Consider the following 15,617-nt stretch of genomic DNA (forward strand, 5'->3'; position numbering starts at 1 on the left):
GCACTATAAATTGGTCGCCGCAGCGACATGCCAACTTACCACACGCGTTTGTGCAATTAGGCGCGACTGTCGGCCGTAAAACATCAAATTATATCGGTTCCAATTACCCGAAATAAACGGCAGAATTGGATTCGAATCCCATCTGGATTCGAATCCAAGGATTCGATATTCTACTTTGAGCATCCCTAGTCGGAACGCTCACTAATTTAAGTGTTACCCCGTTAAAACAATTATTAAACCAACGCACAATATTTGGGTTAGGGTGCGGGTTAGCGTTTGCGTGAAGGTGGGAAGTGTTATTATATTTAATAATAATACTGTGAGCGTTCGGATCATTCATCATTCCGTGAATTAGTGTTACCCGGTCTAGATAGAATCATACATCTACCACAACGTAAGTTATTATTTGGGTTAGTATGCGGGTTAGCATTCGAGTTTGGGTAGGTCAAGTATTATTATTAATAAATAAATATAATAATACTTGGCCCACCCTCGGCCTTACCCAAACACTATAACCGACTCCCTAACCCAAATAGTGTGCGTTGCTTTAATGATTGTTTTTGTAAGTTCAACGCTGTGGTACGATTCTAGACCAGCGCTCAAACAGTAGCACTTTCTAAAACTAAACCCCATAATGGAATTTTTTTCAGTGGCACTTTCAGCCGCAGCCAGAATACAATTTGTGGGAAATACCAACAAAATGTCTTAAATTCAAGCAAACAAACAAATCTTTATAAAGCATGTTCTGCCATTTTGGTAATCTATATGTTTATTGTATTGATATAATCTGACTAGCCAGATATTTTCTGAATAATTATACACATGATTTTTCATTTAGTTTGACAGCGATGTGTCATTTTTAACATTCACTTACTAAAGTTTGGTTTCCATATCAGACAATCTCCTCCCCTTGGCCACGCTTTGAAGGCTAACCAGCTAGTATTATCTGGCACATAATTTTCACGGCAAAATAAACTTTGGAAAGTAGAGAGAGTTCACACATCAGTTTTTCAACGGACCAAATATTGAATTTCAACCATAATTTTCCTATATATACATTCAAAAAAGAGTTACACATTGGCATTGTGTGCACCGACATTTCTATGACAAAATTCTGCAACCTATAAGCCAAAAATGCTATTTTCTATTTTAACAAAGTGATGTTTTATGCTAAGGGAGGTCATTGGCATGGTTTTGGGCAGCATTCCATGCCATAGATCTTTGGTTGGAAGGGACGGAAATGTAATCGGAACATTGCAATGTGAATTGTTTTGCTTTTAATTTGATTGCAATTTTGGTACTTCAGGGTTGTTCCTAAGTGGGGCGAGCGGCTATCAATCAGCACTCGCCCGGACGAAATAACACTTGCCAAAATGTTGCACGCCGTCTGCAAATTTCCATCCTAGCACGGTCATTTCTTGGGTTATCGATCATTAATCTGTCTTGTGGTTTTCATATGTAAACATTGGTTTTTATAAAAGTCTGGTCGTTTATTTCCATGCATGAATCAACAAATTAATGACCCATAAAGCAGTTTACGCTTAAAACAATGTTTTTAGCGAAATATTTTTTACAATCTAATAGTGAAAAAATAACACTGACAATTTAGTAGCCATTGTTTAGGGAAATAACTGGCGCTAAGTTATATTTCGCTTAGTAGTTGTGCTTAACACAAGTTGTCCTATACCAGGGATGGCGAACCTTTTGATTGCGCGGGTCACAAATACCACTTTAATCCTTACAAAATTCACAAGTGGGTCATATGTTTAACTATGCTAATTTTACGCAAAGCTTTGCTGCTGCGTGGTTTTAAGTGTTATTGCCTGGGCTCGCCACCCTTTACGTTTTACAGCGAAAATGATAGTTGTCTGCTTTTCTGCACGCATTTGTGGAAGTGCAGGTAATATAGGCCTACTCATCACCCCTAAGACACTTTTGCACGACCCACATATTAGGCAGCCCTAATTTAAACAGTATAGTGCTATTTAACCAAGATTTGTTTTTTTACATTTATCCTTTCCTGAAAATCATTGACAACATTTCAGTATTTCTAGACAGACAAGTGGGTCACTAAAAATGTGTGGTGGGTCACTTTGTGACCCGCGGGACAGTGGTTCGCCATCCCTGTCCTATACCAACTAAGTTAAATTTCTCACCGCAGGCACTCGCTAGTCGGGCGAGTGGTTGTCAATCAGCACTCGCCAGGAGCAATTTGTACTCGCATTGGCGAGTGGGCAAGTGCTTAAGCCCAACCCTGCACTTGCAGAAATCTGCTAAGTTCTCTTTATTTTATTGTTTTTAATATGAAAATCTGGCCTAGTACATTGCATACATCCATAAGCCCTTATTTTTTTAATTACTGTTTTGTTTTATGTGTTGTCATATCGTTCAACTTGGTTTTAGGGGAAGTTTTGTATTTGTAAAGTAAGTGAACAGTTGTCTAAGTTTGCATTCTGTTCAAAATTGGTAACTGAAAGTGGCGACATGGCAAGGAGAAAGAGAAAAGTAGCAGCCAAGGCCAATAAAAAGTCCCCCAAAGCTGAAGAGGATGATCAAATAGAGGAAGAAGTTGATTTAAACGATTCACAAACTGGGGAAGACGCCAGTGCTGAATCACAGGAAGATACTCCTGCAGATCCCCAGGAAGAAAATAATGCTGATATTTCTACAGAAATGCAAGAAGATACAGCCGCTGCATCAGCCAATATTTCCGAAAACACATCAGAAAAAGATAACAATGTTCTTCCAGAGGAAAACAATGAGTTGATTTCTGAAGAAGGTACAAAAGCAGTTGCAGAAGATAAAATTGAAACTGATGATCAAGTTGCATTGCAAACTCCTGGCGATGAAACTGAAATGGACACAAGTGAAGTGCAATCCACAACAACTCCTGTCGAAGCATCTCAAAACCAGTCACTAGTTGGTGATGCTGGTAAGGATAATGATGATGTAATCATGGTAGAGTCTGAAAACAAAGAAAATGAACCTAGTGTAAAAATTGATTTAACTGAGGATGATAATAAGGTAGGTATGGAGGTAGATGATAAAGATTCTGTAAAAAAAGAGTCCGTTGTGCTTTATGTGCCAAAATACATTGACTACGATGATGAGAATGTTGTAATTGACATTGACCCTGAATTTGACAACTTGAATGAAAAAGTTGAAGGGGATGAGTCAGATGATTTTCTTAAGTACTGGCGAACTGTTTCAGACAGTCCTCATGATTTTACGTCCTGGACCTACCTGCTACAGTTGGTGGAGCAGGAAAGCAAAATACATCTTGGCCGCCGCGCTTACAACCACTTCTTCAAACGCTACCCATTGTGCTATGGATATTGGAAAAAGTTTTCCGAGTTTGAAAGGAAAAATGGTAACTTGGCTCGGGCCCAAAAGATCCTCGAGAGAGGAGTGCGTGCGATTCCCCTCAGCGTGGACCTTTGGATGCATGTGATTGATTTCTACACGAATCATTATAAGGGACTAGACGCTGGCAAAAACAAGGTAAAGCGAGTCTACGAACGAGCTCTGAAGAGTGCCGGTGCAGAATTCCGTTCAGAAAAGTTGTGGAATAAATATATTCAGTGGGAGCTTGTGAACAATGATTGGAAAGCTGTTTTGGACATTTATGACCGAGCAATTCGCACCCAAACCCAGCATTACTCTGTGTTTTTTAATGATTTTAAGGAATTCGTAAATACCCATTTGCCCAAGGAATGGATGAGTGAGGATGAATACAATAAAAGCCTTGAACAGGTTCGAGAGGCAAATGAGGCTATTAAAAAAGAAAAGCAAGAAGAAGAAACAAAGGATGACAAAGAAAAAGAGACAGATGCTGAGGATGAAACTAAAGAAGCCGATGGTGATGATGATGATGATGAAATCGAGCCTCCTGGTGATGATGATATAGTTAAAGCAGCAACTGATCAAGAGATCACGTCCATCCGCCTAAATTACATAAAGGAGAAAAAGAAAGTCTATGATGAAACTGAGCAGGCCGTGACCAAGATCTGGGCATTTGAGGAGGGAATAAAGCGTCCATATTTCCATGTTAAACAGCTGGAAAGGGCGCAGTTGAAAAACTGGAGGGAGTATTTGGACATGGAAATCAACCGTGAAAATCACAATAAAGTGATACTGCTATTTGAAAGGTGCTTAATAGCTTGTGCCCTGTATGAAGACTTCTGGCTTAAATATGCGAAATACATGGCTAAATTCGACGCAGAGAAATCACGTGAGATATACAAGCGTGCCTGTAACACTCATTTGCCCAAAAAACCTAACATTCACATGCAGTGGGCAGCCTTTGAAGAGCTGCACGGCAACGTTGAGGAATCGTCCAGGATTCTTAAGCAGCTCAACATAACGCTCCCAGGCATGGCCATGATAAGAATGCGACGTGTTGCTGTAGAACGAAGAGCAGGAAACTATGAGGTCGCTGAGGAGCTGCTAAAAGCTTACGTTGCTTCCGCTGCGAAGGACAAAGAGGAGGTTTTCTACACGAGAAAGCTTGCCTGGTTCTACTTCAAGATCTCCAACAAACGAGACGAGGCCAGGAAGCTGATGAAGGACCTCATTCCAAAGTACAAAAGCGACGTTCGCCTTTACAACGACCTGGTGGAAATGGAATTCCAGATGGCCGGTGCCTCAACTCCCGCCAACGATGACGAAGAACGGCTTGCGATCGAGGCCTTTGACATCGCCCTGCGAAGCGACAAGCTTACCGACGAGCAGAAGAACTCCTTCTCGCAGCGCAAGGTCGAGTTTCTGGAGGACTACGGCCTGGACGTCAAGCGCCTACAGAAGGCCTATGACGAGCACCAGAAAGTCCTTCGCAATCAGAAGAAGCGCGCTCAAACTGAAGCGGCCGAAGGTAATCAAGCGAAAAAGGCGAAAACCGACACGGCCGCCATTTCGGTGCTGGGCTCCACACAGCCGGCGGCCAACGGTGACCCGTACACCGCTTCCACCACCGCAGCTGCGGCAGCGAACTACACCAACCCGCTTGCACAGCAGGCCGGTTACCCAGGGGGTGACCCAAACTTATACTACCAGCAAAACTACTGGAACTATCAGCAGAAGCCAGGCGACCCGGCGGCGGCGGCTCAGTACAACTACAGTCAGTGGGGTCAGTACTACGCACAGCAGCAACAGCAGCAGCAACCACAGTAAGTAGTGACACTGGGACTCGATTTTCAGGACACTTTGTGCTCCGTGCACAATATTTTCTGCCAATGTTGTGGAGTTGCTTTTTTTCGTTTTTATACAGTTATTTCCGTGTTGGCAGAAATTTAACAGAAATTGATTTATTGCGCAACGTCTGGTTTCGAAATAAAAACGTTGACGTTGTTGTGTTGCGGCAATCGAAGACCTCCCTGCGACTGGACCCCTGGGCAAGTGCTGTACATATCAAGGCGAATAATAAAATCGGCATTTGTAATGGTGTGTGGTGCATTTTAACGTACATCAGTTGCAAGCGTCGATTAAAAAAATAGGTCGGATGTCCCCTCTAAAACAGGATTTCTTAACCTTTTTTGTATGTTTTGCCCTTTTAACAAAGATAAATATCAGATTTACCTCCAATATATAAAATGGTGCTCATTTATTAAAAATGAAAGTAACAAATCACATCTGTTATATTTAATGCGACGGCTGCCTTTGCTTTTTGTTAACGACAAAAGATGTAACTAAGATATCAGGACGTTGCTAATAAATTAAAGAAGTATCAATTATTAAAGCATAACGTTACCGACAGTAGTCTAGACTCTAGACCAATGCTTTTCAACCGCACTTTTTTATTTCGGAAAATTTCCATCCGCACGAAACAAGCACAGTAAGTTTGCAACCTTTAGTTTTATTTGTGAGATAAGAATGAAAGGGTTTGTGCATTAAACCGTGTACCTAAGCCTTGGTTGATATAAAATAGATAGCTTAAGCTCCAATGAACCACTATACGAGATTATATTACTGTAGCTGTAACGCATAAGTGGCGCACCAGCTTATTTGACTACTGTATTACACTAATAAAAAATAACAACATGCACCATTTTCATCCGCACGCCGTTAGTCATCCGCATTACAACTTTTTTCATCCGCACAAGTGCGTACCATCCCACGGGATGAAAAGCACTGGTCTAAAGAAAAAACAATCAATAGGCTACTAGGCTAGCTTCGAATTAGCACTTAATCTGTACTAGGAAAGCTACAAAACCTACATCTGGCACATTTTTATTATCACATTAACTGATGTGGATATTTTGATTGTTAGCTCATTTACCCCCTGAAACAAGGAAATTTACCCCAGGTTATGAAACGCTACTCTAAAAAGTAAACTACTGTACTACTGAGCAAACGTTTGTCGTAATGAGAATAATGTTTTTATATTTTTTTGATATTTATATATTTTTTAAGGTGGAGTTAGCATATTCTTAAACCGATTACCGTCCATAATTTGTTTAACGAACGAGGCTGCTTCGTATATCCGAATAGCTTCTCCATACACCTTGCCTCAGTTTATTGATCAAATTTGATATAAATGCCTTGTTAGTCAGATGCTCGATTAGCGAATTTTACTGCGCAAATGGTTTGCTGGTGTCACACAGTTGCTCACCTTACGGGCGATACTTAGCACGTGGACGGTAAACACTTTATTTATTCCAACATAAGTTTGTAAAAACGGGTATTGAAAGGCTTAAGGTTTAAGCTTCTCAAGCAAGAAGTTTTATAGAGTCCGTTTAAGTAGTGCTTCCCAACCAGTGGGTCGCGAGGTTATTTCAGGTGGGTCGCAAAGCATTTCTAAATGTTACAGTTTTCTATTAGATTTGGAAATTATTGCATCGTCATTAGGTAACATTTATGCAACAACTTCACAAATACGTAACAATTAGATGTGTTGTGTCGCATTAACTATTTCACCACGAACGCCAGTCGTAAAGATGCAGGTTTTATATAACTTCGTTTAGTCAGTGAGTCGCTAATTGAAAAGGTTGGGAAGCACTGATTCAAGGGACACAAAAATGCATCGTTGAAATAAAATTGTGGCACACGAAATGATATATAGGCATAAGCCTAGTAATAAACCTTTTAGGGTTTAAATCATGCGAACTGTTTACTTTCGCTTTGCCGTCCATAGGTAATTCATTCATCATTAAGCTTAAAAGAAGAATCAATTTAATAAAAAAGGGAGATTGCAGAAGCAAGGATACAAACAACGACCAGGGAGAAATTTTTACTGTATATCCTCTGCGCGAGATTCCAGTAAAATGGGCCAATATTTTTAATTTGTGCTAACGTTTTGGGAACAAATTTTGTAATTTAGCAATGCAGCTTGCAGAAAGCGAACTGAAGCAGCGATACTGTGAAATGTGTCAATTCTTAAGATGGGCAAAATTTTTTCTCTAAATCAAGTCGAAGATGAAAACAACAAAATCAACCAACCAAGTTCAGAAATCATGTAACCGAGAAAACTGTTTCTTGTGAAACTCCAGTTGCCATAACATCGCAAGAAGCCGAATGTTTATTTATTACGTCCATTCTGCATAACTAACAAAAACAGATATAAGCCAAACATAGTACGAGTCCCACCCTTACAGCGGGGTCCTAGACCCGTAGTACGGTGAATGGTAAGTATAGGCAGGCTTCCCGTGACCAAGCTGTTAAAAGTTGGTCTAAAATCCGACAGAATAATGGCGACAAAAGCTCAAGTTGTAAACGTTCAGTCGCGGCTTTCGGTAGCTGAGCGAAAGTGCCAGCTTGCGTGGCGGCGAGATCTTCGGGTTTCGTCTCCCCTCAGCCCTCAAGCCATCCTTGCTTAAACTGCTCATCGCCAGCGACCACATGTGGCAGTAACGAGCATCGAGGTCGAGCGGGAAGTTGGTCACGTGCTCACCGTGACGGTCAAACACGGCGATCGACTTGGTGACGTCATCGCTGACGAACACGTTGTCGTCCTCGTCGCAGCAGATTCCTTGTGGTAGCAGCGATCCCTTGCGACACCTGGTGTTCACTCCGGCCGTGTCAAATCGCCGCTTGAATCTTCCGCTTCGCGAATCGAAAACCTGTCAAACAAATAATGTTTTTTCTATTTTTAAAAACCTACTCTATAGCCAATCTAAAGTTTTTCGTCTGAAAATAACACTTGCCTTTATCGATTGATCCTTGCGATCCGATATCAAGATATTCGATTGAGAATCGGAGGTAATGAACCATGGCATTCGCAAATCTTGGCTCCTGCGTAGTTGAAATTTCGTTTAATATTGCGTCTGGTACTTTTATACGTTTGTAGTCACTATATGGGTTACAAAATCGTAGTTTGATTTTAATGGCTCTTTGAGTTTTCGGAAATTTTGTTTGAGGTAAGTTTGTATGTAGGCCAAACAAGGTAAAGATGAGGTCTTTCAAATCTGCATTATTTATCAAAAAGGTTCAGGTTTAGGTTTTGTGTTATGCACGGAAAATCAGCTTTTTGGCAAATCGCTTTGCTTTTATAACACTATAGATTTAACGCATTGGGTAACGATTTTTGTCGGTAGTTTTTTTTTAACTTAAAATCATTCAGAAAATCAGAAAAATAATGTTTAGTATCAGAGAGTTATTATGTGTATCTCAAACACACATAATTTCGAAACTGCTTTTTACCTTATGAGGACCGTTTGTCTTCCTTTCAACGGGTTTATTTCAATAATTTCAGGTTTCGAACCGAACTGAGAAGTCACTGTTCCGCTTCTTGGATCCCAAAGGGTAACGCATCTTCCGCTCATGTCCGTAACACACGTGGTAGCAAGCAGGCCGTTCTGTATTATTTTTTATAATATGTATAGGAGTAAGGTATATTCGGTAAAGAGGATAGAATCAGGAGTCAAAACCAAAGATGCCTGCAACTTGAACCTAGTCGTACTGCCAAAAGATAACGACAACTTTTTTTTGTTTTATCCGTTTTGTTTTATTTTTTTTGTTTTATCAGTGCAGTTCTAAGCAAAAAGGTCTACGACAATCAGTGCATTCAAGGATCAAAAAGTCCGACTTTTAGACTTTGAGGTCTTGGACAATGCACTAATTTGCATTAACAAATGTGCATAAGAAGATTAAGTTTAACAATACTTGACCCAACCAAACCCAAACGCTAACCAGCGCCCTAACCCAAATAATGTACGATAATTTAATAATTATAACGCTTCAGGCCCCAATACCTCAATTTGTGACGTAATAATCTTAAATACAATGGACGAGAAACCATCCGAGTTTGGGCTTTTTTTCCCAGCATTTAAAGAATTATTAAAATAACGCACATTATTTGGGTTAGGATTCGGGTTAGCGTTAGGGTTTCGGTGGGTCAAGTGTTATTAATCCTATCTCATATTTTTTGTTATCTTTTCTGAACTTTTAATGAATATTTTTAATTTATCTTCGCCGGGAGTTTACCTAAAGGTCCAAATCAGTGCATTGCCAGGACCTCAAGGTCTAAAAGTCTAGGCTTTTCTGCCATTGGATGCCCTGATTGTCGTAGACCTTTTTGCTTAGAAATGCACTGATTTCTAACGGATCGGGTGATTAATAACACAGTGCCGCGTAAAATTTGCGCGATGGCAATGATTTATTCAATTAGCTATAGCAAAAGAAATCAATCTGGTAAAAAATTTAGACATACAAATGTAACACTAGATCTAGATTATCAACGAAAGTTATCCTCAGTTTTAATTGCAGGTTGTCTGACGAACTATATACATCGAATATATAGTTGACTCGCTTATGGATCAAATGAAGGATGAATGATCTGTTTCAAAAATTATTGTAACGGTACCGTTTTCATTCTAATGGCGAACAAGTCCCAGTCCTACCAACATCTCACCCGTTATTAACCTAATATATTACAGGGCCAATCAAAATCTTGCGAAAAGATTGTTTACCTGCATTCCAGTCACGTGACAGCAATTTTGCACGTTGCAATGTGTAAATTGCGCCACCCTGCGACCATCGACGTTCCAAAGTGAAATTCCGTCTCCGGTGCAGATCGCCACTGTGTCGTCACAGTTGTACAGGGAAGATATGCCGAATAGGTAAACGTCTTTTGCTTCGTCTACATAAAAATATTGCGTAATAACAACTGCGCTCGCTTTCCAGCCCAAGTATAATGTATATAAATTACCCGTAGGCCTATTTAAAAATAGTAATATTTTAACTATTCATTTTGCTTTAACAACTTGTTACTTGACATACCAACACAGCAGTTCTATACAGTTTTATAGCTATATACACCAGAAGGAAGTGTAACCAAACCAATATTTTACATCGATTCGAATAATATTTATTACTCCAACCAATGAGCGGGTCACATACAAACGGTAAGAGACTGAATTTCGTGGACCAAAATATAAAGTAGGCCACCTAATGCCAATATGTCTGTTAGTAGCCTATGAGCAATATTAATTTGATAGTAGCCTACTTTATTTCGACCTGGAATGGAATCACCAAGTTTTCATTGCTAAATTATTTTAACAGAATGTTCTGACACGAATATTGCGTAACGAAAGGGAGGGGTAACTTTTCTAAATTCGTGATCCCAGGTCGACAAGAGGTTAAGCTAGCAAGTTACTATACGCTCACCCTCAAGTGGAAACTTGGTTACAGGTTTTCCGTCAAGACCGAAAACGGTAACTCGTCCCTTCTCGTGGTTTACCGAAGCGAATTCCGATGCGACCAGCAATCCCGATTGTGGGAGGAAGGTTACGTCTGGGATGCTTTTGAATTCGAATCCCTGTATAAAATCATTCAAGATCAAAATCCTCTTTGTGGTTTTGTATTGAGTAACTATTAAAATGATTTAACATAAGGGCCAGGCTTTTGTTACACCTATTTACAGGAGCCCTACTTAAAGGCCTGTCGAATGCCAAGCGCTACGTGAAGTGTCTTAAAAATGTATCAAATATGGGTAAAACGTAAATAAAACAATAGAAGGCGTAAAACAATGAAAAGAGGCCACATCTAAAAAGGGGCTATAAAAGTCAAATTGCAATAGTTTCGAATGTTTCTTTAGCTTCCCCAAACCCGACTGCCTTCATTTTTCTCAAAGTTTCACTTACAACCTCAACTGGGGGAAAAAGGTGTTAGTGTCGAATGTAAGCAATTTTTAGGTGCAAAAGGGACAAGAAATAAAACGTAAAAGGTGAGGTGCAGAAGTCAAAAAGCGATATAAGTTACGTAAGTAAGAAAGTAAGATTAAAAAGAATAACACACGTACAAGGGATAAAATAAAGAAACAACACCCACACACAAACGATAAAATAATCCGTGCAAAACTTTAGCGTTACGATTAAATCAAGTAAAAAAATGTAGTCTATTCAATATGCTTAACATATTTCGTTCTTCTATGCGTGATTTTCTATTTGTTTAACTTCGAATGGTTTCAATATTTATGTATTTTCAAGTAGGCATAAAGAATCGGTCGGCATTGCACAAGCAGCCATCTTAAGTTTTGCTCGAAGCATCCGTTTAAGTATGGAAATATCGAACTATATATATCTACTAATTTTAAGTTGTAACTTGTATGGTTTTAAGTTATTTGTTGATCCGCAGCATAAACATTGGACTTTGTAGACGCGAATAAATAAGCCGCTGCAATAAAAAGAGCAATTAAATGCTTTCATAATTCATTGCAAAAATCTTTACAACGTCGAATCCTGCTGACGACAGCGGTAACGTGATGGGCTTTTTACCCGGCTAACAAAGCATGTAAATAGTTCAGGAAATAAATGATGAAAATATTGCAAATCTCTGGAAAAAGTAATAATACCGCCACCTGAATCCAAACACTAACAAAAATTAATGCATAACCTCTATTGGGTGTATGTGTCCCGAGCGAGCTAAATAGCATCTTATCTATGTTTGTTCTTGTCCGAATGCAGCCATTACGAGCGTAAAATGGCTTTTCCTGGTAAACAGTGCGGTATAAAAAAATCCCACTTTGCAGACTAATTTTTAACTAATATATAAACCTTCATAACTGTCACATCATACGTACTTTGCGCTGATGGTCAATTGCTATCCAGTTACTGATTTTTACCAGTACACATTACCTAACTGTCCAACGTACAGGTTACTGTTAAATACTATACAAAATAGCCCTTGTTTCTGTCTAGCGTTGAAGTTAATTCAAACCCGATTCGAACGCTTGACGCTATAGTGTGTATAAATCGCTTGCGTCTTAGTTTTGTTTTTATGTGAACTACCCCTAAACACTTAATGTTAAACGTTAAACCTTGAAGTTTGCTGCTAGATCCATTATTGAGCCGCCGCCTTTAGTCCGTGCATCATTTTATTATAAATCATAATTTGTGAGGAAACGGTCGATTTTAAACACCACTAGCAAACCGTTCAAATTTACTACATAGATTTAAGTGAGGCTTTTAATCGGGTATTAATTTATAACACTTTAGGATTTTATGCATATGGATCTACTTCAAAAGTAAACAGAGAGTTGTTAATAAATAATTAATTATTATGGCATATGTAGGTTTTGCTTTTTTGGTCTATTTGCTATAGTTACTGTAGGTCTACAAAAATAAAATACAAAGAGCACTTACGCCACATTTTTCTTCCATTTCCTGCAAAAAGGATTTTCTTTTTGATCGAATCGGGACAAGTTTCTTTCTCCAGTCAACAGGTTTGTCGTAGCCTACCCCATAACGAAGGCTCGCCACCACATTCCTGTATTTAAGTTCTGCCTCCTTGTGAGCCGACACTAAAGTGTTCCATGCACACTTTTCTATCGACATGCTCGGCCAACCAAAGTTCATGAAATATTACAATGCAAATTTAGACTACTGTACGTAAAACTATTCTTTCTGGCGGCCTACATAGCAGATTGTAGAGCAAAACTACTCGTTTGTACGTAGAAGTTGACTCTCAATATCCTATGACCCGTTGCCGCAAAAAGAGATATGTCACAAAACTCAGCGAACGTCGCCGAACAATAACCATGTAGCGTTTGTTGTAATACGATCTAATCTACTCACGCCATCTCATACGACGTCTTCTGTCATCAATCAAATACCAACCACATAGAATATCTTGATTTGATTGTCTCTTTTACTCGCTATCACAACTAAGGTAATTTTGTTGTAAGATACATTTTTTTAAGTGCAAAATTTCCTGGATTTTAAATTTGAATGATAGGCCTGTGCACAAAGGTGTTAGTGAAGAAAATATCCAGCTTATTTTGTTTATTACTGCAAACATGTTTCTTAAATAAACGTAAGAATTATAGTCCTATTACTAAACTGCTACACGTGCAGTGCAGCTACTAGCTGTAAATTAAAAAAGTGTGACCTTTATTTAAGTGTTTGTTGGTTTTTTGACACCGCAATTATTGAATAAATGAAACCGAAGAAACGAAAAAAACACAATAGTAAGCAAATGGGCGCTGGTATAGAATCCTACCACATTTTCGTCATGGGGTTTATATTGCTAACAATGTTTGAGTTAAGGTGAGAGTTAGCGTTTGGGTTTTGATGGGTCAAGCATTTTTCTTATATTTATTCTTACATATTTATGGCTTTCATGCAATTTCAACTTTGACAACTCGTTTCGTTAGTGTTAAAATAAATGTGGTAATCTAGACCAGCGCCAGTGAATGCCTATAAAACTCGCGTTGCAACCCTGCATGACGTTTAAAATTGTCTTTAAATTTGCTTCAAATAAAGAATACAGAAAGCACCGGCAGGTGTCGCAAAAGGGACGATTGCGACAGACGCTATCTCGTGTTGATTTTACGGCGTGCTGAATTCCAGTAAGGTTTGTCTGGTGTCGAGGCGACACTACTAACGTGCGGCAGAGTTGTTTGAGCAGGTGTGCGGTGTAGTGCGTGTCGGTCGTAAACGTTTCGTTGTCCGAACGCGATTATTTAACAAGACAGATGTGTCAAGTGCAGGAGAGTGGCGACCAACCCGTCGTTAAGGAAAAACTCAAGTTCAGCAAGCTGTGTACGAAATGCGACGAAAGAGCCATAATTGTGGTTGGCACCAACGGCACGTTTTGCCGCGAATGCTTCGAAAAGTATTTTACGCACAAGTTTCGCGCTTCGATGGGTAAAAACCCGATCGTAAGGCACGGGAACAAGGTCGCCGTTGCCTACAGCGGCGGTGCCAATTCTTCCGCCCTACTGAACTTGATCAAAGACGGATTAAGTCCCCAAGCTGTCAGGAAATTAAAGTTTCAAGCCGGCGTTATCTTTGTGGATGAAAGTTGCGCCTATGATGGCACTGCGGAAAATAGTAACGCAACGAAGGAAATTGAAAGTGTTCTTAAAACGGTAGGTTTTCCATACCACATTTTAAAAATTGAAAGTGTGTTTACCTTTGACAATTGCTATTCTTCTGAACTGGATGAAAATGAGGCAATAGCCCCCCGTGAAAGACTAAGAAAGCTGCTTAGCTCTTGTTTAACGCTTACAAGTAAAATGGAACTGTTGTCCAGATTAAGACTTGTACTGCTATCATGGAAAGCCAAAGTGCTTGGATATGACCATGTTTTTTTGGGCGAATGCTGTTCCAGGTTGGCAGTTCACATTTTGACCAATGTAGCTTTAGGAAGAGGGGTTCACATACCTCAGGATTCGGGATTCTCTGATGAAAACAGATTTAAACCGAATGGTGTCAACGTTTTAAGGCCATTGCGTGACATCACCTCTAAAGAAATCATTGTGTACAATATGATTCATAAAGTGCAAACTGTGTTTATACCCAATTTGTCCACCGAAAAAGATGCAATGTCCAGTATACAAAGACTGACAGAAGACTTTGTTTCCAAGCTGGTTGCAGGTTACCCGGCGACGGAAACAACTGTGTTCCGTACATCCAACAAATTAAAGGCAAAACAAGTTCAGGGAAATGCTGCAGTGGAGGGGTACAATAATGAGAACAATAAGAAGTGTCTGGTGTGTCATGGAACTATTGATTGTTGTCTAAAACCAGACCGGCCATCTGCTGTTGAGGACTCTTTGTTGTCGGAGGGTATAAGTAGTGGAAAGTACCTCAACAACAGTGACTACTCACCTGCTATTGCTTTAACAGTTGAGTCCTCGACACTCTGTCATGCCTGCAGAATTATGTCAAGAGAATTAACTGACTCTGTTCAGAGCATGTGGCCCCAAAATTTATCAGCAATGTTAGGAAACTTAGATGTCAATACTATGCCATGAAATTATGTAAAACTGTACTAACGTTACTCTTGAAGATTTTCCTAATGATGTCATGCTCATTCCCAGACTAGCCACTATCAGTTTTGCAAATGATGCTGTAATTGCTATTATGGATTATCTTGGTGTTAAGTAGACGTCTCCCAAGTGTAATTGACAGGCGCTAGATAAAAGCGCCCCCTATTATCTTAAGCCACTTGAGAGACACACTGTCTTTATTCCACTGCCAGACTTATTTCTGTGCAGAAATAGCAGAATTGCAATAGAAATGTTTTGTTGTTTTATTAAGGTTTTAATATTGGTTAAATCAAATATATACTTACCACAGTATATAACAATTGTTTTGTATTTTGTTTCGTTGCAATTTAAACTGTTAGGATAATATTGATTTGTTTTTTAAGTTGGGTAATCGTGAAAAAGCAAAGTTTTT

At 39.4% G+C, this 15,617-nt stretch overlaps 3 protein-coding genes across 3 annotated transcripts; 2 read left to right on the plus strand and 1 right to left on the minus strand.

The window, feature by feature from the left end:
* The first annotated feature begins 2,410 nt into the window (after nt 1-2,410).
* Nucleotides 2,411-5,592, plus strand: LOC146161182 (pre-mRNA-processing factor 39-like). The gene has a single exon (XM_083384198.1). The coding sequence runs from the start codon at nt 2,485-2,487 to the stop codon at nt 5,167-5,169; it is 2,685 nt and encodes an 894-aa protein (XP_083240324.1). The 5' UTR covers nt 2,411-2,484; the 3' UTR covers nt 5,170-5,592.
* A 1,088-nt stretch (nt 5,593-6,680) lies between these two features.
* Nucleotides 6,681-12,838, minus strand: LOC146161183 (uncharacterized). Its single transcript, XM_083385452.1, has 6 exons — nt 12,576-12,838; nt 10,600-10,750; nt 9,903-10,072; nt 8,635-8,789; nt 8,139-8,226; nt 6,681-8,054 (listed from the first exon to the last, which is right to left on the minus strand). Exons 1-6 carry the CDS (start codon nt 12,786-12,788, stop codon nt 7,665-7,667), a joined length of 1,167 nt encoding a protein of 388 aa, XP_083241578.1. The 5' UTR covers nt 12,789-12,838; the 3' UTR covers nt 6,681-7,664.
* A 960-nt stretch (nt 12,839-13,798) lies between these two features.
* On the plus strand, nt 13,799-15,615 carry LOC146161184 (cytoplasmic tRNA 2-thiolation protein 2-like). The gene has a single exon (XM_083386036.1). It carries the CDS (start codon nt 13,907-13,909, stop codon nt 15,188-15,190), a length of 1,284 nt encoding a protein of 427 aa, XP_083242162.1. The 5' UTR covers nt 13,799-13,906; the 3' UTR covers nt 15,191-15,615.
* The last annotated feature ends 2 nt before the right edge of the window (nt 15,616-15,617 follow it).

The sequence above is a fragment of the Ascidiella aspersa genome, chromosome 3 (genome assembly GCF_963924565.1).
Source record: "Ascidiella aspersa chromosome 3, kaAscAspe10.2, whole genome shotgun sequence".
NCBI classification, from domain to species: Eukaryota; Metazoa; Chordata; class Ascidiacea; order Phlebobranchia; family Ascidiidae; genus Ascidiella; species Ascidiella aspersa.

What these genes read in the sequence shown, in the direction of transcription:
- LOC146161183 (XM_083385452.1), bottom strand. Translation starts at nt 12,788, where the DNA reads ATGAACTTTGGTTGGCCGAGCATGTCGATAGAAAAGTGTGCATGGAAC. An exon ending in AACCAAGTTTCCACTTGAGG is followed by an intron (nt 10,073 to 10,599) that starts GTGAGCGTATAG and finishes ATTTTTATGTAG; the next exon opens with ACGAAGCAAAAGACGTTTAC. An exon ending in GTCACGTGACTGGAATGCAG is followed by an intron (nt 8,790 to 9,902) that starts GTAAACAATCTT and finishes AAAATAATACAG; the next exon opens with AACGGCCTGCTTGCTACCAC.
- LOC146161182 (XM_083384198.1), top strand. Translation starts at nt 2,485, where the DNA reads ATGGCAAGGAGAAAGAGAAAAGTAGCAGCCAAGGCCAATAAAAAGTCC.
- LOC146161184 (XM_083386036.1), top strand. Translation starts at nt 13,907, where the DNA reads ATGTGTCAAGTGCAGGAGAGTGGCGACCAACCCGTCGTTAAGGAAAAA.